The following is a 17,184-nucleotide window of genomic DNA, read 5'->3' as shown; positions in this document are numbered from 1 at the left end:
ACATCTTAAAGAACAATGCAGACCCTGGTGTCTGTATCTGCAGAGATCCGGCCATTTATTTGTAATTATTTTGTGTTAAATGCTTTAACTTGAACACACTGTTTAAATATGTGGAGTCTTTACTGTTGAATAATATCTAGATATGCATTTTTTGTTTTACTTCTCTTAAGGTGTTGTGGTGAAAACTGTTTCCTGTGTTCTTGTTACTGTGTAAGTCTGACAAAGTTCCGATCACTCACTCAGTGCCCAACTTTCAGCTTGTCTAGCAGCAAGTTTGCAGCATGGAAGAATTCAACTCCTCTCTGGTCACCTTCAACATCTCATCCACTCCTGATCATCCATCTACTGCCTCATGGGTCTCCATCCGTTTGGTCCCAGCGTTGGTGGTGTCCATCTGCTTCTTGCTGGGAGTTCCTGGAAATATTGCTGTGATCATCCTCAAACCAAACTGGCAGCACCTGTCCAGTCTGAGCCAGAGTCTGATGCTGAATTTGGCCATATCAGACCTGATCTGCCTGCTCCCCCTGCCTCTGTGGATTTACACTTTACTGTACAGCTGGACTCTCGGCCTGGTGGCTTGTAAGCTCCTCACGTATCTCATGTACTGCAGCCTCTATTCTAGCCTGCTTTCGGTGACATTGCTGAGTGTCCAGCGCTACCTACAGGTGGTGCACCTGCAGAACATTTTTGATCGTGTAGGAAAGAGGAGGCTTCTGGTTCTGCTCTGGCTGGTTACCGTGATCCTGTCTATCCCTGCTTTAGTGATCCGACAGGTGATCAAAGACCAGCATGGGACAGACTGCCACTTCCAGTACTCTTCCCAGTCCCAGCAGGTGGCCGTGATGCTGACAGAGACCCTGACCGGGTTTGTTGCCATTTCTGTCGTGGCATTTTCATACATCGGTCTCCACAGAAAAGTGAACCAGGCAGCTTTCTTCAACAACCCACAGACGACCCGGCTGGTCACAAGTATCATTGTGACCTTTTTTGTTCTATGGATGCCATATCATGTCACAAATGTGCTTGGTGTGGCAGCAATTTCACTAAAAAATGAAAGATTTTTGAAGTTTTGCATGGACAGCTGGTACACTGTTTCAGCATTGGTGCTTGTGATCAGCAGCTTTAATCCACTTCTTTATGCGTTTGCTTCTAAAAACATGTGCACTATGTGCGGAGAAAGGGAACATTAGTGCTGTTGATAATGCAGTAGCTCAATGTTTCAGGTAGTGTAATTACTTGATTTTGCATGATCTGAAATACCATTACATAATGCAGAACTTTTTGACATGAAAAGAAGACACAAAAAATATACCCATTAACCTGTGAAACTCAAAAAAGGTGATTTAGTCCAAAGTTCTAATATTATACACAGTTTAGAATTTATTTTATGATCAATTGTGAGGCTAACATAGTCTTTCCTCTGATTCTCCAAAAATATATGTTTTAATTGGTTAGGCAAAGAGTTAAAAGATGAAGATGGTAATGATACAGGCACCCACATATCAATTATTACTGTCATCATACTGAAAGATGATGTTTGTGGTCTGTAAGATTAATTCGAGTAAATCATCTGGAAGTTTATTTTGCATACAAAGTATGAATGTTTTACACAGTAGTGTCATTGTTACTGGACAAAGCAATCTGCAACATTCAATGGAAAAATCAGGACAGCTTCTCTTTTGTAAATGTATTGGTTGGGTTTAATGTTTAATGATGTTCACTGAGTTTCATTGTTGTACTTTTTTAGGTCATATATTAGAGTAGCCTCTCACCACACTGTTAAGTTGTTGGTAGCTATATTTCACACAGACACAGGATATTGCATGCATTTTAACATTCTCTTTACTAACTCTCCACATTTTTGTTCTGACCTGGCACGTTTGTTTATGCTCAGGCACACGGAACTCACATAGGGAGGACAACACACACACACACACACACACACACACACACACACACACACACACACACACACACACACACACACACACACACACACACACACACACACACACACACACACACACACACACACACACACACACACACACACACACACACACACACACACACACACACACACACACACACACACACACACACACACACACACACTATCACGCACACTTCCTTTTTTTTGTTTCCTTCACTTTATCTTTTGTTACATAAATATTTGTGTGCTTACAATTTTGTATCTAATAATAAATGCTCTATATTCCATATGCTGCTCTGTTATTTGTGTTGTACAAGAGTGAATGCTGCCAACCTCCATTATTGATCACTGTAAAATCCTTTAACCTAGGTAAGATATCAATATGGTCATAGTTGGTTGGAGTTATTAATTGTATTGTTAAATACATTTCTTAATTTATAGATGAGTACATTTTATGAGACTGCATCAATTGGTTATATTTTTTTCCCTATTCAAAGGGGAACAAATATTAACTAAATGTATGATATTATTAACTAAATGTATGATATGCAGGAATGTCCTAAAGAAAAATACAGGCTGATACAAAAGTAATCACTCTCAGTCATTACTCATGAACTATTAGAAGTGCGTGGCTGAAAGCTGTTTTAAGGGAACCGAATATGGGGAAATGTGTCAGATAATGAAGCCATGAAAAAAATAATTTGCATTTAAATATAAAGTACGTTGGCATTTCCTCTTAAGATGTGTCCTCTTTATCCTGTGTAGCACTCAATTATCTCACTCGCTGCCCAACACTCAGCTTGTCTAGCAGCAAGTTTGCAGCATGGAACAATTCAACTCCTCTCTGGTCCCATTTAACATCTCCTCCACTCCTGATCATCCATCTCCTGCCTCCTGGGCCTCCATCCGTCTGGTCACAGCGGTGGTGCTGTCCATCTGCTTCCTGCTGGGAGTTCCTGGGAATATTGCTGTGATCATCCTCAAACCAAACTGGCAGCACCTGTCCAGTCTGAGTCAGAGTCTGATGCTGAATTTGGCCATATCAGACCTGATCTGCCTGCTCCCCCTGCCTCTGTGGATTTACACCTTACTGGACAGCTGGACTCTCGGCCTGGTGGCCTGTAAGCTCCTCACGTATTTCATGTTCTGCAGCATCTATTCTAGCCTGCTAACAGTGACAGTGCTGAGTCTCCAACGCTACCTACAGGTGATGAACCTGCAGAATTGCTTGGATCGGGCAGGCAGGAGGAGGCTGCTGGTTCTCCTCTGGCTGGTTACCATGATCCTGTCTATTCCTGCTTTAGTGATCCGACAGGTGATCGAAGAACAGCATGGGACAACATGCACAGATTCCCCCGCTCCCGCTTCCCAGCTGGTGGCTGTGCTGCTGTCAGAGTGCCTCGTAGGATTTGTTTCAATTTCTGTCGTGGCCTTTTCATACATCGGTGTCCAGAGAAAAGTGAACCAGGCAGCTTTCTTCAACAACCCACAGACGACCCGGCTCATCACAAGTATCATTGTGACCTTTTTTGTTCTATGGATGGCATATCATATCACAAACGTACTTGGTGTGGCAGCTATTCTGCAAAAAAATGACGGCCTTTGGAAGTCTTGCTTGAAAAGCTGGAACGTTGTTTCAGGACTGGTATTTGTGATTAGCTGCCTTAATCCATTCCTTTATGCTTTTGCTTTTACAAATATGTGCACTGTGTGCAAAAAAAAAAAGTTAGTAAGGCAGAAGATAAGCATTTCGGGTAATGTAATCTCATGATTAAGTATGATCTCAAATAATATTACATAATGCAGAACTTAAAATACAAAATCAAGATAATTTATTGTTATTGTAGCAGGTATTGACAAAGAACACGACTGCTTTACTTTTGTAAATGTTCATGTATTGATTGGGTTTAATGTGTAATGTTGTTCACTGAGCTTTACTGTTGTAATATCTGTTCAGTCATGTTATTGAGTAGTTATTTATGTGAATACATGTAACTTGTGTTGGTCTTTGAAGACACACAGAGTGGAAATACAATGTTCAAAATGGCTTATCACTACCCAGATGTTTTTTTCTGACCTGACACCTGCTCTTGCACACACAAACACACACACTCTTAATGTCGCGCAATCAACACACACTGACACACTTCCATTTGTTTCAGTCTTTATATTTTGTTGAATGAATGTTGTGTGTTTACCATTATCATCTTTTTTTAATAAATGCTTTTTCATCTAAATGCTTGTCTGTTTTTGATGTTGTACAAGAGTGAATGCTGCTAACCTCTACTATTGAATCCTTCAACTGAGTTAACCCTCCTGTTGTGTTCGGGTCAAATCTGACCGATTTACTACTTTCATCAATTATAACTTTTTTGTTTTACATTCGATTGCATTAAGGCTTTATGATATCCTTCACAGTAGACATTTGAACATATAAAATTGTTGATCAACACTTTCATTTAATTTTGGATGCTTTAGTCAACTTTGTAACACATGGTGTTCCCGGTCAAAAATGACCACCATAAAGAAAAGGAATTAGTAACCATCCGGATCAGATAAAACACACACACACACACACACACACACACACACACACACACACACACACACACACACACACACACACACACACACACACACACCACACACACACACACACACACACACACACACACACACACACACACACACACACACACACACACACACACACACACACACACACACACTATATGTGTTTTACGTGGCCATCCCCCATGTGAATCACACCTGGCACACACAAACACACACACAGAACAATTTGATACATTTCCCGCTCTTATGTGCCCATCCCCCCACATGGATCACACCTGGCACACGCAATACATGTTCATTGCCTATTCTTTGTATATTTACTGCAGTTTTTCATGTATACCAGTAGTCTGATACAATATTTACAGTTTGAAAGGGTGTTAAATGAAATTTGGCGATGATTAATGGTTTTGTGTTAGGCTTGTGATATTGTCGTTTGTGGTTGTAGTTATTATTTTAATCATTATTTACATTTTGAAATAGAAAGTTCAATTTATTTTATCCGACTACATTAATTACTATTGCTTTCCCTTTCAATGGGTAGTTCGTCGAAGAACCTTTGGGCTCCGGATCCGGACCAAACTGCAAATCAATCCGTACCGAACCCTGTGTCCCATTATTAAAAAAAAAAATTAAATTTTTTTTCTTTTTTATAATGATTCTGATAAATTAATGTACATCATTGTGTACGCGCGTCTTGTGTCTGACGCATTGTGAGAATGAACGTGCATATATATTTACTTGTGTGCGCGAGCGTGACACGCATTGCAGACCGCAAGTTTACCTTGACTTTCTAATGCTTCTAATGCCTTTTTTGCCGAGGTTCAAGGCATTGGCTACAGACAAACAGTGCCATTTCTCCCATAGTTCAAGCCATCATACTGTATGTATGTATTTAATGTGTGTGTGTGTATATTACAGGGGCGCCGTTTGCCGACAGGCAAGGCAGGCAAGTGCTTGGACCAGAAGGGGGCCCCCAAAGAAGGTAGATTAAGAAGGTCCACAGCAACGACAACATGAAACACCCTTTAATTTACTGCAACAATATGTCGGGAAACCCCCTCAAGGGGGCCCCATGCATAGAGCGCCGTAAGAAACATTTTCTTAATTTCAGTTTCGTTGCTCCGCTCCGGGGGGGGGGGGTGACTTTACTGGCATTGATCCGGACCAGTGACCTTGTATATAGTTCACAAGTGGACCTTTAATAAAAAAGTTTGAGTACCCCTGAGCTACAGTGTAGAAAAGGCAATGACATTCTTATGACCCGAGCTCCTCCAACAATGCAACATATATAATAAAATACAAAAATTAAAATTAAATTAAAATTAAATGTAATGAGTGATGTTGGATGCAAATTACATTGGGATTATTTTGTGGAAAATGCATTACCTTTGACATCCTGTTCGAACATGTCTTCCTTGTTGCAGTATATCTATACAGTATAAGGCCACAAATATGAGCGCATATACAGTGCAACTTGTAAAGGATGTGTGCCAGAACCTTGTCAACTCATGACTGGTGTCCCTCATGGCTTCGTCCTGGGTCCCCTCTTTTTCTTTACATCAATTAAATTGGCTCTGTTATTCTCTTGCATGGATTCTGCTTCCACTGCTATGCAGATGTCACTCAACTGACTCTGTCTTTTCCACGTCCTGAACTGACCATGAAGGTGATGCAGGTTATGGTCCAGGCTCTTTTCACCTCATGTCCAGAGATGGCAAAAGTACACACATCATTTACTCAAGTAAAAGTAGAGATACTCGTGTTTAAAAATACTCTGGTAAAAGTAGAAGTACTGACTAAACTTCTTTACTCAAGTAAAAGTAAAGAAGTATGGGCTTCGAAATGTACTTAAGTAAAAAGTACCCATAACTACTGTGTTATGAAGGTTATGCATGTAAACGGTGTGCAGAGTCACAAACCCTCAAAGTACACCCTGTAGCGAGTAAAACTCTAACGCAGAAAATACCTCCCCAAAACGCCTCGTTGGAGATACGTCATTGTCCATTTGATTCTTCCATTTCGTTCCGGGTACGGCATTATGTCATGCCGTACCCGGAACAAAATGGACCAATCCGGAAGAGCTATGGCCACACCCAGCGGCGCTGGCCGCACCCTCTGCCAGCCTAACATTTACTGTTGGAAGCTCTGGTTCAGTTCACAATCGATCCAGTCATGCCAAAGCCAAGGACCTGTTTCCTGAAATGTGAGGGGAAATCTGAGCTGTTTCTCCTACCGACGGAAGAACCACGACGAAGTCAGTGGTTAGTAGATATTTGGCTTTCCTAGCATGTATGCTACAAAGCTAAACAACAAGGCTACCTAGAGCTTGAGATGCTAGGGAAGACATTGTTTTTATGCAAGCTAAAAAGAATGACCGAAACGTAGCAGACTACCGTATAAGATTGCAATTGTAAACACGCTCTTGCTAGCCGAATGTAAGATCCTCACGTATATCATGTACTGTTGTGTCTATTCTAGCACACTGACTGTGACAGTGCTGAGTGTGCAGCGCTACCTACAGGTGGTGCACCTGCAGAAGATCTTCGAATGTGTAGGAAAGAGGAGGCTTCTGGTTCTGCTCTGGCTGGTTACCATGATCCTGTCTATCCCTGCTTTAGTGGTTCCACAGGACACTAAAGACCAGTATGGTACATCCTGCACACATATTGACTCTCTCCCGTCCCAGCTGGTTGCCATGCTGCTGACAGAGTGTCTTGAGGGATTGGTTGCAATTTCTGTCGTGGCATTTTCATACATCGGCCACCACAGCAAACTGAACTGAACCATGCAGCTTTCTTCAACAACCCACAGACGACCCGGCTCATCATAAGTCTCACTGTGGCCTTTTTTGTCCTATGGATGCCATATCACATCACAAATGTACTTGGTGTTGCAGCTATTTCCCTCAAAAATCAAGGCCTATGGAAGTTTTGCTTGTACAGCTACAACCTTGTCAAATCACTGGTATTTGTGAATTCCTCTCTGAATCCATTCCTTTATGCTTTTGCTTATAGAAACATGTGCAGAAACATGTGCTCTGGGTGCAGAGAAAGGGAAAATTAAAACTGTTTTTAATGCAGTAGGTCAACGTTACAAGGCGCCTAATCATTTTATTTAGTATGATCACAAACAATTGTACAAAATGCTGAACTTTTATGATGTTAAAAGAAAGCACAGAAATAATTTCACAATAACTTGTGGAACTTAAACAAATATATTTTAGTCCAAAGATATCAGCTCATATGCAGTGTATTTTTATTCTTTGATCAATTGTTAGGTTAACCATTGACTTCTCTGGACTACAGAAAAAGTATATATTTTTTATATAGTGAGGCGAAGAGTCGAAAGATGAACATTGTATTGATAAACACACCCACACATCAAAGGCTCAATTATTACTGTCATCACACTGAAAGATGATGTTTGTGGTCATCAAGATGAATTAGAGTAATTAATCTGGAAGTTTCCTTTGTAAACTAAATGCTAATGTTAAGATTCAATGTTAATCTTCACCTTGAGAACAGCGTCCTGAGAGCTTTTGATAGTATAACATACCCAGTGGCTTGTTTGGCATTTTTAATATATGAAATCGAGATATTGTATAGTTTTTATATATTTGGCTCAAAATAGGACTGCTTTAATTATTTTCGAAAGTCTAAATGTTGATGTGTTCAATGCTTAATCTTACAAACAGAGCTTTATTTTGTTGGTCTCTTTCAAGTTCTGTTATTGAACAGTTGTTTATGTACATACCTTCACAGCAAATACCAAAGTGTTAAAATCCCAGAGTACTGATGACCAGAGTAGAAATGTTTACACTTTGGAGTAGAATGGACATAAAGTGCACCAGAACCTCTCTTTGGTGTTATTTCTTGGTGTGGTGTTGGTGTTGACTTGTGTAGTGTGTATTCTGGGATGATGGACTCCCTCAGAGTATATATCTTCATTGAGTCTGTCTGGTCCGCATCTGATCTTAGGTTTCGATTCGTCATCAGATAGGCCGCGCCTTCTCATTGGTTTAATGCAGCCTCGTGACCCTCGACTTTTTGAAAATATTCTCCAGGAAAAGCGTGACCGTGACTGTTTCAGATTGATGCAAGAGTTACGGCCCGTCCACACGGCGGCGTGCGTTGAAGCTTCAACGCTTCTGCCCATTCACTTTGAATGGAGTGACGTCATGCTTTGCCGAACTGCATTGTGGGAGTGTTGCTCGCTTCAAAAGTTGAGCAATGTTCAACATTTAAAGCTTCGGCGGAAGCGTCAGCCAATCAAATCATATCCCAGTACAAGCTCTAGCCAATCAAACCGCGTGCTTGTGTGTCCGGGGCGGGAGATTCATGTGATTGGTTGTTGGTCGAGTTTCAGACAAGTTCACCGGCAAGCTTCAACGCACGCCGCCGTGTGGACGCTGCGTTACGGCCCGTCCACACGGCGGCGTGCGTTGAAGCTTCAACACTTCTGCCCATTCACTTTGAATGGGGTGACGTCACACTTTGCCGAACTGCATTGTGGGAGCGTTGCTTCGCTTTGCTCGCGTTACTCGCTTCAAAAGTTGAGCAATGTTCAACTTTTGAAGCTTCGACGGAAGCGCCAGCCAATCAAATCATATGCCAGTACAAGCTCTAGCCAATCAAACCGTGTGCTTGTGTGTCCGGGGCGGGAGATTCATGTGATTGGTTGTTGGTTGAGTTTCAAACAAGCTCACCGGCAAGCTTCCTTCAACGCACGCCGCCGTGTGGACGCTGCGTTATACATCCATGGATCGAACACGTCAACATTTCTCCGCAGGACGGTAACGTTAAATAGACACCAAGTGAATAATTCTGAATATTCATATTTGTCTTCTTGTTTTAATTTGTATAACTAAACAACTAAAAACGATAACGTTAGCAAGTAGAATATTTGTGACGTTATTGTAGTGGTAACGTTAGCTGTAGTTAATGAGATTAAGGTTATTCTGACAACGAAATATGTATTTGTTTGATATTTTAGCTGCCGCTCCCGTGACTTGAGCTAATTAGTGCGAATGCTGTGTGGGTTCATACCCTTTTTAAAGCTTTTCTTTTAAATATTAAGCTTCTTCACTATTTTTCCTACTCTTCCAGTTTAACATTTCACTTTCAAGTTTTCAAAGTCATTGCAATGCATTTGAGCTGTAACCATTTTGATTCAAATCATTTCACTTTTCGTATTTCTCCGCTAAGTTCAGCAACACACTTACTTGGTTTTTGTAGCTAAAAGCAGCTACAGAGAACATTCAACTAATAAAATATTCAGCTTTTTCTGCATTTTCAGCTAAATTCAGCAACAAATGTACACAGTTCACAGCATTCGCACGGATTTTCAGCAGGAAATGCATTTTCTAGTGTTAATTGTTAGGCTTCATTCACGCTGACTCAGGGGACAAACCGCTCCTTATTACAATCATTTGACAGGGGGTAACGTTACGGGAGTGGCTCAGCGGCCTTGAATAAATGTTTTTTTAATCCATAATCAACTCTAGTCTGCAGGCACCTTTGAAATAATGAGACCGTTAACGTTAGCAGCTGTTAGCTTAGCTACCGCCAATTTACGTTACTCAGATTGAATGATTTCGAAGCTCTCGCCTCCCGCCTGATATAATGCTGTTAACAGTTAAGTCTAACTTTGCACTACATTTGGTACAGTACATGTGCAATAGATCAATTCCAGTTGTAGAGGAAGTTTTTATATGATTTAAGTTTAGTAAAAGTACAAATAACACCCTGTGAAAATACTATAAGTAAAAGGCCTGCACTTAAAACCTGACTTAAGTAAAAGTATGCGAGTATAATCAGCTACAGTAAATGTACTTTAAGTATCAAGTAAAAGCACTCATTGTGCAGTGAAATTGTCAGTGTTTTACTATTTTTGGGATGCTTTTAGGTTTTATATTACTGCTGCATTAATGTATTTGTTGCATTTGACTTCTGTTCATGGTAATGGCCGAGCTGATCTGATTTGCTATCAAAGGTTTTTGTCAGTGTCTGACCCTTCCATCAAAATATGATGTACAGTGTAGTTATATTTGTGTTTATTGTTATCTTACAGTCATCTCCAGCCCTCAGGAGTACTCTGGTCCAGTGGAGGCAACCCTACATCCTAGCAGTTGGGACCACAAGAAACAGCTCCATGAGTACTACATTGCGTTGGATGGTGAGCTCCTTCCCTGCAAGGCCAAGTCTTCCCTGTCAGCTTTGATGAACTTTTTAAAGAACATTATGTGTTTGGGTTCTCCTATGACCAGGCCTTAAACGGCATGTACACATTTTGCAGACCACCATCTACAACATTGATGTAAACTGGTTGCCATGTAGACTTTTAGATGTTGATCATCCTGCTCGGTGATTGTTAGTCTTTCAAAACACTATTTTTGTCAGTTTACTTTGCACATTAGCACTAGTGTATGGTATTCCACGTTGTCCATTTGTTGTAACAGGATTTTGGAATGAGAGGCCTAATGAGCAAATGTACACACATTTCCACCTACAGTATGACCAATGTATTTTGTGGGTTGTTTGATGTTGCTACTGACTAGATGTTATATTTAAAACACATCAAAATCACACACACACACACACACACACACACACACACACACACACACACACACACACACACACACACACACACACACACAAATAGAAAGTAAGTCAAAAGTAGTGCTCAGGTTATTTTTAACTTCTCTGGGGGTGTAGTGGTGACATTTGTTTCCTGATTTATTGTTACTTTGAAAGAGTGACTGAGTCGCCATTACTCGCTCGGTCCCCAACTTTCAGCTTGTCTAGCAGCAGGTTTGCAGCATGGAACAACTGAACACCTCTGCGATCACCTTAAACATCTCCTCCACGACCCGGCTCATCACAAGTATCATTCTCACCTTTTTTGTCCTATGGATACCGTATCAAGCCAGAAATGTGCTTGGTGTTGCAGCTATTTTCCAAAAAAACTGAAGGCCTGTAGAAGTTTTGCTTGTACAACTTGAACCCTGTTACAGCACTGGTATTTTTCAATAGCTGCCTTAATCCACTTCTTTATGCATTTGCTTCCAGAAACATGTGCCAAGAAAGACAACATCAATACTGTTGTTAAAGCAGACACTATACTTTAAAGACAGTTGAATCATTTGATAATGTATGTTCACAAATATCAGTATAGAGTGAAGAACATCGATGAGGTATGAACAAGATTGCCCCCACACACACACACACACACACACACACACACACACACACACACACACACACACACACACACACACACACACACACACACACACACACACACACACACACACACATAGAAAATAAGTCAAAAGTAGCACTTAGGTTTTATTTTTACTTCTCTGGAGGCGTGGTTGTGAAAACGATTTCCTGATTTTCTGTTCCTTTAAAAGACTGACTGGGTTGCTATCACTCACTCGGTGCCCAACACTCATCTTGTCTGCCAGCAAGTTTGCAGCATGAACAAATTCAACTCTTCTCTGGTCACCTTCAGCATCTCCTCCACTCCTGATCATCCATCTACTGCCTCATGGGTCTCCATCCGTTTGGTCCCAGCGGTGGTGCTGTCCATCTGCTTCTTGCTGGGAGTTCCTGGGAATATTGCTGTGATCATCCTCAAACCAAACTGGCAGCACCTGTCCAGTCTGAGTCAGAGTCTGATGCTGAATTTGGCCATATCAGATCTGATCTGCCTGCTACCCCTGCCTCTGTGGATTTACACTTTACTGTACAGCTGGACTCTCGGCCTGGTGGCCTGTAAGCTCCTCACGTATTTCATGTTGTGCAGCCTCTATGCTTTCGGTGACATTGCTGAGTGTCCAGCGCTACCTACAGGTGGTGCACCTGCAGAAAATGTTTGATCGTGTAGGAAAGAGGAGGCTTCTGGTTCTGCTCTGGCTGGTTACCATGATCCTGTCTATTCCTGCTTTAGTGATCCGACAGGTGATCAAAGACCAGCATAGGACATCCTGCACAGGTTCCCACGCTCCCCCTTCCCAGCTGGTGGCCGTGCTGCTGCCAGAGTGCCTCGTAGGATTTGTTTCAATTTCTGTTGTGGCCTTTTCATACATCGGTGTCCAGAGAAAAGTGAACCAGGCAGCTTTCTTCAACAACCCACAGACGACCCGGCTGGTCACAAGTATCATTGTGACCTTTTTTGTCCTATGGATGCCGTATTACATCACAAACGTACTTGCTGTGGCAGCTATTCTGCTAAAAAATGACGGCCTATGGAAGTTTTGCTTGAACAGCTGGAGCATTTTTGGAGCATTGGTATTTGTGAATAGCTGCCTTAATCCCCTCCTTTATGCTTTTGCTTTAAAAAAACATGTGCACTCTGTGCGGAGAAAGGGAACATTAGTGCTGTTGGTTATGCAAAGATGCCGATATTAGAGTAGCCTCTCACCAAACTGTCAAGTTATTATATATTGATTGTTGTGTTTTTATTTAGGTCTTAATGTGTGCACATGTAAAAATGTGTCTTTGACTGTGTATATACATACATATTTGCACACATATTTTTATATTTTATATTCTATATACATTGTTTTTATATTCGGGATAGTGGGAAACAGTATTTCAATCTCTCTGTCTGTACACACAAACTGGAAGATTGACATTAAAGTTGACTTTGACTTTGAAGTTGTTGTAGCTATATTTCACACAGATGCAGGATTTTGAATGAAAATGAACCATTCTCTTTGATAACTCTCCGTATTTGTTTTTCTGACCTGATATGTTTGTGCTCAGGCACACAGAACTCAAGTAGCTCCTTCCCTGCAAGGCCAAGTCTTCCCTGTCAGCTTTGATGAACATTTTAAAGAACATTATGTGTTTGGGTTCTCCTATGACCAGGCCTTAAACGGCATGTACACATTTTGCAGACCACCATCTACAACAGGGGTCGGCAACCCCTGGCACGCGTGCCAGCATTGGCACGCGGCCCCGTAACCAGTGGCACACTAGGAATAAGTGGAATAAGTGTGCACAATATTTAAATTGTATTTTCGGATCCTGAACGAGACCGCCGTCAGAGCGCGTCTCCCCGTTACCTGCAGAAGGAAGCCATGCACGCAGCGCAGCCCCGCTCTCTTTAACTCCAGGTGACTTTCTGCCGCTTTCCTCCGTTGTGCAGGGCTGATCGTTTCACCACAGAGGAAAGCACTTCACAAATTGCAGTACTCATAAGGAGCTTTACAAATGCCGCAGTTTTTGCGTGGCTGTGTCTTTAGTTGAAAGCCCAGTGGCGATCTGCTCATCTCTCATTGAAATAATATGCTACAAAGGGGCGGACTGGCCATCTGTGTGTTGAACTTTCCTGTCGGCTCCCAGACCGTAGTCGAGGAGGGCAGAAGCAACAAGCTTCAGGTTCAATAACCCACTTTAGCTTAAATGACTGGAGAGAGGCGAGCTCTTCTTGGGAGGCCGTTGCATTTATTTAGCTGTTCTTCTGTTTCACAAAATACATCACAGACCTCTGTTTTTCTGCTGCCTCGTTTCACTTCCAGAAACATACACACGCTCACTCACTCTCGCTCTACCATCCACACACACACACACACACATGCACACGCCACACCCCTCTCTCTCTCTCTCTTAAAGGGACAGCGATCTCATCTCACTCTGCATAACATGTGTGTTCTGGAGAATTACAGAACGGACGATCGTCCTTATTATTATGCCGTTTAAACCAATTATTTAAATGTGTTTGTTAAATTCGGTATCATGTAAGTTGCGCTGACAGGTCCACACACTGCTTCCCCGCAGCGAGGCTCCCCCGCCCTCCTGTTGATAGTTCACGAGCGTCAAGCTCCTCAACGACCCCCCCCCCCCCCCCCCCCCCGTTGATAATTCTCGATCGTTGGCACGCTGATAACAATTTTTTTTTTTAATGGCACTTCATATCAAAAAGGTTGCCGACCCCTGCAGTAGCTCAACATTATAGGACGCCTAATCATTTGATTTTGCATGATCACAAAAAAACTGTACAAAATGCTGAACTTGTATGATGTTAAAAGAAAGCACAGAAATCATTTTACAATAACTCATGGATCTTAAAAAAAGATATGTTAGTCTAAAGATATCAGCTGATATGCAGTTTGTTTTATTCTTTGATCAATTGTTAGGTTAACCATTGACTTCCCTGGACTTCCCAAAAAGTATATATTTTTTTTAGGGCTGTCAGTCGATTAAAATATTTAATCGCGATTAATCACATGATTGTCCATAGTTAATCGCGATTAATCGCAAATTAATCGCACATTTTTTATCTGTTCTAAATGTACCTTAGAGGGATATCTTTCAAGTTTTTAATACTCTTATCAACATATGAGTGAACAAATATGCTTTATATGTTTGTTTATTATCATTTGAACAATGACAAATATTCTCATGAATATTAAACACAACAACCTCTGAACATTACAAATATTCGCTTCAAATCAACCTGGAACCTCTCTCATACAATAATTGTGTGTGTGTGTGTGTGTGTGTGTGTGTGTGTGTGTGTGTGTGTGTGTGTTGGAGCTATGTGCAGCTCAAGGCATATATGCTCCAACGGGAGCTGCAATCATGTTGCGTGTGCTGACTTTTCGTACAATGTCCCACTGTCTGGCTACCTGCATAAAGTCAAGTGCTCGGCGCAGTTGTCGGCGAAATGTCATTGAAACAGCTCCTTATATCCGTTAGCGCAGCTAGCTAGCACCAGATGCTAACAACAACACGTAAGGTGTGCCTCGCTCGCGCGAGTCGCGCCACACATACACACTCCCTCCCGGTCCTCCCGATGGCCAGTCCGGGCCTGCCAGTGAGCGTGGAAGTGTGGTCTGCCACAAGCGGGCGGTAGGAGCGGGGCTGTCAGCATCAGCGGGGCTGTCAGCATCAGCTTGTCGATGGTATTTTAAACTCGATGCGCTCTGAAACTACGGCGGCCGAGGACAAAAAATACACATGCGTTAATCGCGTTAAAATAATTAGTGGCGTTAATTTTTTTTTGCGTTAACGCGTTATTAACGCGTTAACTTGACAGCCCTAATTTTTTTATTTAATCAGGCGAAGAGTTGAAAGATGAACATTGTGATGATAAACACACCCACACATCAAAGGCTCAGTACTTACTGTCATCACACTGAAAGATGAATTAGAGTAATTCATCTGGAAGTTTCCTTTGCAAACTAAATGCTAATGTTAAGATTCAATGTTCATCTTTGTCTTGAGAACAGCGTCCTGAGAACTTTCGATAGTATAACATAACAGCGTTTAGCATTTTTTATATATGAAATCGAGATATTATATCGTTTTTATAGCATATTTGGCTAAGAATAGGACTGCTTGATGTTGTTCGAAAGTCTTAATGTTGATGTGGTTTAATTTTAGAAAGTGAGCTTTATTGCTTTGGTCTCTTTCAAGTCACGTTATTGAATAGTTTTGTATGTACCTTGAGTTGGTCTTCAAAGACACACAGAGAGGAAATACAAAGTTAAAAATGGCTCATCATTACCCACATGTTTTTTTTTCCGACCTGATGAATGCTCTTGCGTGCACGTGTACACACACACGCTTTCTTTTTTAGGAGTAGATATTTTGCTGAAAGAACGTTTGTGTGTTTACCATTATTATCTTTTTTAATAAATGCTTTTTTAATCTACTGTATATGCTGGTCTGTTATTGATATTGTACAAGAGTGCATGCTGCCAACCTCTACTGTTGATGACTCCAAAATCAACCTAGTTATGATAAAGATGTGGTCATTTTTGGTTGTTGTGAAAAAAGATGAATACAAGTCTGGCCTAAATCTTCTGTCAGAAAGACTGCAGCAATCCAGGGGGTGTAGTTAACCAAACTTTAATTGTTCCACAATTAGTTAACGTCTGTGCAGTTATGTTCGTTTTTTTAATTTGCTTCCTCCTAGGAGTTCCTGGAAATATTGCTGTGATCATCCTCAAACCAAACTGGCAGCACCTGTCCAGTCTGAGCCAGAGTCTGATGCTGAATTTGGCCATATCAGATCTGATCTGCCTGCTCCCCCTGCCTCTGTGGATTTACACTTTACTGTACAGCTGGACTCTCGGCCTGGTGGCCTGTAGTCTCCTCACGTATCTCATGTTGTGCAACCTCTATGCTTTCGGTGACATTGCTGAGTGTCCAGCGCTACCTACAGGTGGTGCACCTGTCAATAAGTCAAAAAAAGTAGCACTTAGGTTTTATTTTTACTTCTCTGGGGTTGGCCGTGATGCTGACAGAGACCCTGACCGGGTTTGTTGCCATTTCTGTCGTGGCATTTTCATACATCGGTCTCCACAGAAAAGTGAACCAGCTTTCTTCAACAACCCACAGACGACCCGGCTGGTCACAAGTATCATTGTGACCTTTTTTGTTCTATGGATGCCATATCATATCACAAATGTACTTGGTGTGGCAGCAATTTCACTAAAAAATGAAAGATTTTTGAAGTTTTGCATGGACAGCTGGTACACTGTTTCAGCATTGGTGCTTGTGATCAGCAGCCTTAATCCACTTCTTTATGCGTTTGCTTCTAAAAACATGTGCACTATGTGCGGAGAAAGGGAACATTAGTGCTGTTGATAATGCAGTAGCTCAATGTTTCAGGTAGTGTAATTACTTGATTTTGCATGATCTGAAATACCATTACATAAT

General features: G+C 41.5%; 1 protein-coding gene and 4 pseudogenes across 1 annotated transcript; all 5 read left to right on the top strand.

The window, feature by feature from the left end:
• Window positions 1-15: 15 nt before the first annotated feature.
• On the top strand, window positions 16-1,784 carry LOC117492725 (annotated as a pseudogene).
• On the top strand, window positions 1,202-3,704 carry LOC117492723 (annotated as a pseudogene).
• Window positions 3,705-6,208: 2,504 nt separating this feature from the next.
• On the top strand, window positions 6,209-7,570 carry LOC117492721 (annotated as a pseudogene).
• A 4,394-nt stretch (window positions 7,571-11,964) lies between these two features.
• On the top strand, window positions 11,965-12,477 carry LOC117493567 (C-C chemokine receptor type 2-like). The gene has a single exon (XM_034144194.1). It carries the CDS (start codon window positions 11,988-11,990, stop codon window positions 12,387-12,389), a length of 402 nt encoding a protein of 133 aa, XP_034000085.1. The 5' UTR covers window positions 11,965-11,987; the 3' UTR covers window positions 12,390-12,477.
• LOC117492720 lies at window positions 12,436-17,103 on the top strand (annotated as a pseudogene).
• Window positions 17,104-17,184: the final 81 nt, after the last annotated feature.

Source organism: Trematomus bernacchii, unplaced genomic scaffold, assembly GCF_902827165.1.
Source record: "Trematomus bernacchii unplaced genomic scaffold, fTreBer1.1, whole genome shotgun sequence".
Classification (NCBI taxonomy): domain Eukaryota; kingdom Metazoa; phylum Chordata; class Actinopteri; order Perciformes; family Nototheniidae; genus Trematomus; species Trematomus bernacchii.
Note: the sequence above shows the minus strand (reverse complement) of the source record. Positions and strands in the feature narration are given on the sequence as shown.